General features: G+C 36.6%; 1 protein-coding gene across 1 annotated transcript; it reads right to left on the bottom strand.

The window, feature by feature from the left end:
• Window positions 1–958: 958 nt before the first annotated feature.
• Window positions 959–8,433, bottom strand: LOC129245898 (uncharacterized). Its single transcript, XM_054884334.1, has 6 exons — window positions 7,717–8,433; window positions 3,857–3,919; window positions 3,623–3,780; window positions 3,186–3,558; window positions 2,964–3,116; window positions 959–1,571 (listed from the first exon to the last, which is right to left on the bottom strand). The coding sequence occupies exons 1-6, from the start codon at window positions 8,191–8,193 to the stop codon at window positions 1,098–1,100; spliced, it is 1,698 nt and encodes a 565-aa protein (XP_054740309.1). The 5' UTR covers window positions 8,194–8,433; the 3' UTR covers window positions 959–1,097.
• Between the last annotated feature and the right edge of the window lie 1,441 nt (window positions 8,434–9,874).

The raw sequence follows: 9,874 nt of genomic DNA, 5'->3' as shown, positions 1-9,874 counted from the left end.
TTGCTCATATGTCGTTACCTTGCTCATATGTCGTTACCTTGCTCATTGCCGTTACCTTGCTCATTTGTCGTTACCTTGCTCATTGCCGTTACCTTGAATGAACTGCAAGCGAAAGCGCGGAACGAACGACAAAGCAAACAAAGCAAACGAACGGCAACGTTCGACATCTTGCTCTCTCCTACTTAAGTGAGCGTATATATGTATGTATATGCGCATATGTACATATATAAATTCACGTATTTGTATTTGCATATGCCTTCTTATTGATTATTATTAATTTGATTCACTTGAAGAATTTAAAATAAAACCAAGTTTGTTAATAGCTAATACCTGTTGTTTTAATGTTATTATTATTAATTTTTTTATTATATATGAAGGAAAAAATGTATGGTAATATTTACCATATACCTTATAAGATATGTTGTATACTAATATATGTATATAAACATGCATATACATATACAATTTCGCGGAATTTTCAAAACGAACAAATCTATATGTAAAGATGCATACAAATCATATGGACATATCAAAAATATACGAATCTATTCCGTACGCAAGCAAATGTAAGCTAATGTGCTTGAACTGCAAGCGAGAGCGTTATGTTATGTTATGTTATGTTATGTTATGTTATGTCATGTTATGTTATGTTATGTTATGTTATGCTATGTTGTTATGTTATGTTATGTTATGTTATGTTATGTTATGTTAAAGTATATTATGTTATGTTAATGTTACCTCATTCTCTATATTCATACAAAATATCTATCAAACAAATAAAATTAAAATTTTCTTTTGAAAAATGCAACCACTCAATCAGTATTTTCTTATGACGTTATCACGTTAAACTATCGTCAGTAAACCGACTTTACAGACAACCTCTTTTTTTATAACATTTTTCTATATGTATGATTTACTCGTAATACCATAAATTTTTATCCAGCACTGTACGTACATGTAAGCGTAAATTACATTTCTTTATTTCCCTAAGCCTATTTAACAAGGATTAGTAAGGACATTAAGAAATTTTCACAAATTTTAATTTTATAATACAATTTTGTAAAAAATTTTTACTTATCTGTATATTTGTTAATTTATTACAAAATACCAATGATTGATGGATTGAGGCACATGCCGAGGGTCAAAACAAGTATCGTTATGGCTAATAGGGCACAGCAAATATAGTTTGGTTGGATTGGCATTTTAAAAATTTTAGCAGACATTTGTAAAGACGATGAAAACAATAGAGTTGAGTTCAAATCATCCGATGACGTGCTGTGATATACAAATGGACGAGTTCTGATGTGATGACCGTTGGTTTGGGCCTTTTGACACGCCTGCGTCACCGAAGCAGCCAAGACAAACGGTATTACGCCCAGCAATAGCCATAATAGCACATTGAATATATTTAAGACTACAATTTCCAATGCGGAATAATGAAAATCTAAATCATTGAAAATATATATTAAGCCAGCGAATGCATACGCCAAATTCATAATCGTTAAGAAGCACACAGGCACAGCGGCGTAACGATTGAGGTGATCCAATAGCTTATGAAATTCGAGCACCTCCTACGAAATGAAAGAGTTATCGATAAATAATGTATGTATATATGTATGTAGTTAAGATATTTCGGAAATATTTATGATACGAGGTTGACTAAATATGTCTCTGAAAATTAGTTTTGCTATGACGGGGTTTTGTAAAAGGCACCCACGAGAAAGTTAAATCGGGTGCTCGAAAAAACAATAAATTAACTCACACAAAAGTTCTAAAGTTATTATGGGAACTCTTCACCATTGAGTGGAACCATCCATTATGTTAGCACAAAAGCCAAAGTCCACGTAAAAGCAATTATCAACGACTGGGAAGACACGGAATTCATACGGCACTCGATAGGGGGCCAGGGCAAATGCAGGCAAACATAGTTCATTCCCTGCTTCTAGAAGAGCATCAAGTAGGCTCCAGTGCGCCAAACTAGATCCCATCAATATTCTCCATTATATCAACAACTCTGGCTGGCTGAAGATATCTGCCTGTGGGGGGTTTCATAATGGTATCAAAACGGCGCTTTAGTGCTACTTGAGGAGTGTTAAACTCGCACTTCAACCATTTCATCTAACTACCTACCTACCTAGGATAAAGAAGACTTATGAGTTCTCACTGAATTCTAATTGGGGCCAAGGTAGTCTTGTTATCATTTCAGGCAACTACGATTACTAGAAAACCGCGTCTGCTTTTTGTGAGCTAGACAATAAAACGACAAAACGCCTCCTCCGCAAATACGCTGCTCCGCAAGGCGAATACTCGCACATCCAGGTAGCGCAACTTTAAACTAATTGGTGAGTAGCTCAAGGAGTCTGAGAAGTTGCTCAAATTCATCAGAAGTCGCCAATTATAGGCTCGCGAGCAAGCACAATAGACCACAAAGTTAACTGCTACAACAACAACCACATAAGATGCCGTAGTTCACTTGGGCCAGATATAATAATAATGCCAACACAAAATGAAGGTGATGCTACCACACTAGAAGTGATCGATAAAGTCCACGATAAGATTTTGAACGACCGGCGAGTGAAGGGAAACGAGCTTGAAGAGACTACAGGTTTACCAAATGGGTCAGTGATTGCAGTTTCGCTAAATATTTGAATACGAAAATGCTATCCGCAAGATGTTGTTGTTATAGCAAACATGTTCGTGAAATGCTGCTGGAGTGACAGTCCTTAGCCGGATATAAATCCGTGTAGTTCCGGTAATGTAGAACCGACTGCCGTGGGAACGCAAAATAGGTGTCGTCTTTAACAATGTTTAGTCTTATCGCAAAGGAACATTTTCACGATTTAATTGCCATGGACGAGAACGATGATTATTCACAACAAACTATATACTAAGGATAGTTAGAGACTGTGAACTCATGTGAATGTAAACCGAAAAAGCCAACCGAATATAGTATGTTTAATTACCCGCATCCAATCGATCGTCTCAATGGAATGCATCAAAAGTTTGTGGGACAGCGAAGATATGTGCACCCGCAACAAATAACACTGGACACAATAGTTGGATATGATTACCACTTCAACCAAATCTTGCACGAAAAGCGTGCCAATCAGCACAATCTGTGGGTATAAATAAAAAAAGAAATGTTTATAAGCAAAAAAAAGGCGCGCATTTTAAAAAATCTTTACCTTGGTCGCCAATTCCCAATCGGCCAATATTCCTGTGAACCATTTGACTTGAATGATGCGCGACTGCAAAATCACAGAAGGAGCCGTGTATGCGAAGAGTAGGGCCAATAATATGATTCCACACCACAAATATAGCCACAGTATTTTGCACAAGCGACGCGGTTCTAAGGTGGTGAGAAATACGCGCTCGATCAAATTCTGTAATTGCTCTTGATCGAGAATTTTAAAAACCATAACAGCTGATACGAAGCTACAAAAGTCAAGCGTGTTGGGGAAAATGTGACCAAACAATAATTGACCCACAGTGTATGTCGCATTTGAATTCGGATCAATGATTAGATCCTGATCGTGCGCTATAAAGCCACGATCACCACTAAAAGTGAAAACAAAAAAGTCAGTAGCAATAATAAATAATATGTATGAAATAAGGCCATTACCGATATGAGCATAAATATTGTAGAAAATATCCAAATAATAGTATCAGCAGCACCAAAAAAGCTTGAAAGTAATTTAAGAAGCAGAGAATCTTTGATGTATCAGTTGGTATAGGATTCACGCCGACAAGGGATAATACTATGATAAACGGACGAAGAAACTAGAAATGAAATATGTATTCAAACGGATGTAATTAGCGGAGCTGAAATAACAAAGAAAGCTTTGATTTATTTTACCTTGCGTTTGCAATAATCGAGCAACTCGGATGTGGGTTCATGCGAATTTCGTAGATCATCTACCTTTAGAGTATAGAAGAAAGCTTTAATTCATTCATAAATATCTTTATTTTTCACTGAGATATCGCATTTTGAAGTTTTTTTTATTTTTTTTGTGCGACTATGTAATCGACCGTATCACGTCTCATGTTATCTCAATGGATTTTCGAATATCGAAAAATTCACAAACATGGAAACTTCAAAATGCGATATCTCAGTGAAAAATAAAGATATTTAAGCAAACTCAACGGCATTTAAAAGAGGAAGACTTATACTTTGAAATACTATGCTTACTTTTTTATGAAGAACAAAATCTGCGTAGCTACATAACCTCAAAAATGGGAAAAAACAGTGTTTTTTGCACATTTGGGTTAGGATATCTCAAAATCCTGACGTGATAGAGCAATTTAAACCCCGGATTCGGATTCTACGCAAAAAATTACTTCGGAAATGATACTACACTTTTATAGAACATTCCGAACTCATTTTTTTGCAGACCTGTGTAATTGGCGCTAATACCTATTTTAGGTGCGAGCGTCTTGATGTTGTTCCACAAATGGACGGACCTACAGGTTTAAGCCGACTCCGAACGGCAGATGAGATTTTTTATGAAGAGCTTTTTCATGGCAGAAATACACTCGGAGGTTTACCATTGCCTGCCGAGTTGTGACCGCCATTAGAAAAAACTTTTCTGTCCTTTGGTGTTTCATGCATGGAGATTCGAACCTGCACTCTTCGACCGCCGTCGAAGGAATGATTATTTATGTATATCTGATTAAAATTTTTCTTGCGTCGTATTTATTTTCTTGAGCTTATCATTTGTACCAAATTTGCGTTGTTTTTAATAAACTAATTTTTTTTCCTTGTTCACTCCTCTCGGGAGCATAGGGCCTCGACAAGACTCAGTCTTGCGTTGGTTTCGTTAATCTGTGTTTGATTTCTGACAGGGTAGGTGATTAGCCTGCCGCTACTAGTCCTAAGTAGTCGTTGCTTAGGAACAACTCCTTCTTACTGCTTGGAGCGCCATCGGTGTCTCACATTTTTCTGGCAGAAGGATCGCACAGATGGTTGAGGACTTCGCTAAATTTCGTGTGTTAGCGCTATTACCGCGGTCGCCCGCTTCCTCTTGCTGGCAGAAATATAACTTTTTTCTTTTTTGAAAATTACTGTTGTTTTATGACGGACTTCGATCATTTTCAATATTAAACTACCTTGGACAAAGAGCAAGCCAAGCCAAGTTTCAATGAAATATATTAATTTTTGTTTAAACCATAGTGCGCACGGTCAGATGAATGGGCAGGCAAACAGGGCTAAATCAACTCATCTCATCGATCTGTGACATACAACAGTTATGTGAACAAAATTATACTTATAATACTTTTGAGCATAAGCGCTCGGGTATAAAAGTAGAGAAGCGTTGCCGCAATACCGATGTGTTCACTGAATGCTATTGGGATGCAATAAACGAAAGTCAGCACGGACTTGTTAATACAATACTTCTCGATAAAAAAAACTTGTGCAGGTATCCTCCTAGACATTTGCAAGAAGTCGAACCGTTTCCCGAAGTGATCAGAAGTCATCCAAATAAGCTCACTAATAAAGGCTAGAAACTAATGTGACACTGGCACAGTTTTCTTACAAATATTTTTCATAATTAAAGGCCTTTTTATCGTCAGAAGAAATTGCTCTGATATAAACCTTGTGAAGTGAAAGTGTCTGAATGTAAGAAAGATATTTCTCTTAAGTGTGGCCGAAATAATTTCTCGTGAATTAGTAATTTTCACACTATTATGCGTCGCTCTCACCAAAGTAAATATCGATGTGAATTTATTTGCCGACTTCCTCATTTACATCTACGCACCGATAGCAAAACGTGATTGATTCTTTGACCCAACAGTCTAAATTGTTAGCATCCATGAGGAGACCTTTGTTATAATATTTACTTTTAAATGCTTCATATATGCATCTATGTGCATACACACGGGTACACACTTTTTTTATATATATAAGAATAAACGTTCGAATCTATCTAACACAATATCACCGAATATGGCCGAAAAAATCAATCCCTATGTAAAATCATCCGCAGAGTCCGAAAATCCACATAATTTTTTTCTTAAGGGGGTCTTCTGGTCTCCAGCGAAAAAAAAATCGATTTTTTTTTTTTTGCATAATTTTGTTGTATGTGTATGCGAGAATACGCCACAGAAAGGATTTTTTGAAAATCGCATTTTTTCACATTTTTCTGGGCACCGAAGTGTACCCTCCTCCGGCCGTTTTATCATAAACTTTATCTTTAAACGCGTTTCCCCGAAAATCGTGTTTTTTAAGCATTTTGGTCACACTTTTCATAGTAGTTATACTCCGATTTCAATGGTTTTGGTCTTAAAAGGTTCGGAAAACTTACCGCTAAGTTTCCCCGTGTACGATTTTTGAAATTTTTTTTCATTCCATTTTTATAACCTTTTAAAGTTCAAAAAATAAGCAAAAAAAAATTTTTTTTGCAAATTGTTGCATAACTTTTGAAAAAAATTAAAAAAAAAAAATCTGTCACGGGAAAACTTAACCAGGGCAACTCTGAAGACAACGCATATCTAATTTTTGCTTTCTGATTACCCAGGTGGGAAAACCGTGACCAAAATGGAGACCTGTTTCGTTTGGAGGTGGACGTCTTCAGCGCCATTTCAAGGTCGCGGGTGTTAATTTTTTTCAAAGTCAAAACCATTTTTTAAAAGCCAAGACATGTACCTTTAAAATAAAAAAAAATTTTTTTTTAAATATTCACAGGATTTGTCACAATCAATCCCCAAAAAAACCCTTCATTTCAGGGCCTCGAGACCAGAAGACACCCTTAATATTATGTAGTTTTCGAGATATTACCGAATAACATTTCATTCAAATTTCTAATATCTGGAGAAACCGATGAAAACAAATTGTACATCGAATCAAAGGTAATTCATTTTTTCAATAAAAATTTAACGTTTTCTAGATATTTACAGACTAAACAAAACATTTTTTTTTTTCAAAAATACGAAAATTTCGATTTATATTGTAAAAAAGGGTATCTAGAAAAAATTTAAGTTATCATTGAAACAATTGCTCCGATAAACATAAAAGTTATGCGCATGGGAATAAAAATATGCATTTCTGCATTGACGATACCCAAGGAACGTTTAACAAAGCGGTCCACAAAGAATAGATTTGTGTGATATCATAAGTTGGTTTTCTTTATATTATAACAAAAATTGTTAAGGTAATACATTTGAATTTACTTAGACGAATGGGTTGGTACGTGACCACCATTCGGGAGTGCGTAGGTTCGAATATCCGTGCATGAACTTCAAATAATAGAAAAAGTTTTTTTTTTAATAGCGATCGCCCCTCGGCAGGCAATGGCAAACCTCGAGTGTATTTCTGCCATGAAAAAGCTCCTCATAAGAACCATTTGCCGTTCGGAGTCGGCTTAAAACCGTAGGTCGCTTCTTTAGGAGGAGGAGTTAACAGAAGTATACACGCCGATAAATTATTTATTTATTTTTTAATAAATTTGAATTAAAGAACCACATACTAATAACACCTTTACAAAACTTTTTCAAGGACAAGAAGAAAAAAGATATAAAAAAAATATTTAATTCAGTATACTTGTTTGATCGGTTAATGGATTCTCCAGATGTGAGAAATTTTGATGATCTAGATTGTTTACTTTAATCCGAAATCATTAAGATTCTTAAGTAAAAAAAGCTTTATTTATATACCAGTGTAATTTGTTATTGTATTCACTCAAATTTCAATCCCAATATACAGTATCTTTGTATACTTACAACAATCTCTGTCATACTATCACCGAACAACGATGAACCCACTCTGGTTGTTGGTGACGCGAATGATTCAAGTCGTGGTGTTGATAAGTGCAGCAGAGCACCGGCGCTACTCCCACCACCAGTATAACTATAACGGTGCGTTGTTAGGCCATGACGATATTGATCATTGCAACTGCTGTTGTGATCACTATTTTGTCTTAAGTGCTGACGAACATTCACCACTGACGAACCGTCACCTACTCTACGACCCGACGTCACTGCAACATCACATTCGATACTATGCGGTGGGCTATTATGTGTTGTTACTGATGCTCCAAAGCTATTCTGATTATTCGAAGGTGTTGACGCGGCCGCTAAAGTATCAATACAACCATACATTCGTGGTACACTTTTACTGCGCTGAGCCACAGCATTTTTATTGGACCAGTCAATAAGTGATTCCTCGGAGTTACAACGAGCACTGGACGAAGACGACATGGATAAAGCGCTTCATCAACGTGAAACGTCAGCTGTGGCTGTTGTGTGTAAGTTTACTTTTTTTTTTTATACACAACTCGCAACATTTACTTGAACACCATTTAGTCTGATAAGCCTTTATTAACAAGATTTACTTATTTTTTCGTTCGGATTTGTTATTTAATTTAATTAAAGCGAACATATTTCATTTTTTACACACTACTCACTCCGAAGTCAGCGCTCGACTGTTTTGACTGTCTTGCCGCTCTCTCAAGAAACGGACTCGTGCTTGGTAATGACTCAAATGCAGTGATAACCTTACAGATTGATAAAATTCGTTATATTTATGTAAACAGAGATGTAGGTATGTATGTGCGAACACTTATTCTTCTCACAGTATGCGTTTGAATGCAAGTCGAATTCTATTCATATCTTTATGTTCTCCTATTGTTCGAAAAGGAAAAGTTTTTATGAAAGATTATTACTATTTGGTTGGGTACATAATGCTTTTAGGTTGTTGACATTGTGACGTCTGGATGCATACCTATCATATATATACTTACATAGATATGAGTACTTGCATATGAATGCATCAAATTATATGCATTCATATCTGCCTCTCAATGTTGTTCCTCAAATGGCTGGGCATACAGTTTTAATTCGACCGGCACATGGTTTTTTGTGAGTAATTTTTCATGGCAGAAGGAAACTCTCGGAGGTTTGCCACTACCTGCCGAGGGGTGACCAGTGTCATTTGGTGTTTCATGCCTGGATACTCGAATCTGTGCACTTTCGAATGGTAGTCACGCACCAAATCCATTCGACTACGGCGACCGCATCAAATTAGTTTCCAATAATTCGCGGCTGTATTTTTTCCAATAAAACTTACATTTATCTACATATATATGTATGATATTTATAGACATACGAGTATTTCTTGTGCCTTGACAACCGATGATTTAATTTAGTTACTTTAAAATCTTGAAACTGTTTTAAGAATGGATACACAAAAAATATTTAATATGGGTTATGTTGAAGCGGTTGTCCATTGTAGGACACACTCAGGCTCATGGCCCATTGTGATGCCGTGTGGAGAACTAGCCCTTATCCCTTTTGAAACCAATGTGTACTAAAGGGTGTTTTTTTTAGAGGTTAGGTTTTCAAGATGAAATAAAACGTATATAATTTAATGTTATGGCCAAGAATTTAGCTTTATTATAAAGATAAGGGTTTGCCATTATGTTTTAAAAATTATTTCGGGCAAGTGGCCGCCGCGGCTGACTCGAATAAATTCCAGCCGAGAGGCCCAATTTTCGACCACTTTTTGCAGCAATTGGGGCCGTATGTCAGCAATAACGCGCCGAATATTCTCTTCCAAGACGTCAATCGTCTCGGGCTTATCTGCGTAGACAAGCGACTTCACATAGCCCCACAAGAAATAGTCCAGCGGTGTTATATCGCACGATCTTGGAGGCCACGCCACAGGTCCACGGCGCGAGATAATGCGCTCACCAAAAGTTTCCTTCAATAAATCGATTGTTGCGTTGGCTGTATGGCATGTAGCGCCGTCTTGTTGGAACCAAAGGTCGTCCACATCAACATCGTCCAATTCAGGCACGAAAAAGTCATTAATCATGGCTCTATAGCGCTCTCCATTGACTGTAACATTATGGCCGGCTTCATTTTTAAAGAAATATGGACC

The sequence above is a fragment of the Anastrepha obliqua genome, chromosome 4, assembly GCF_027943255.1.
Source record: "Anastrepha obliqua isolate idAnaObli1 chromosome 4, idAnaObli1_1.0, whole genome shotgun sequence".
Lineage (NCBI taxonomy): Eukaryota > Metazoa > Arthropoda > Insecta > Diptera > Tephritidae > Anastrepha > Anastrepha obliqua.
Note: the sequence above shows the minus strand (reverse complement) of the source record. Positions and strands in the feature narration are given on the sequence as shown.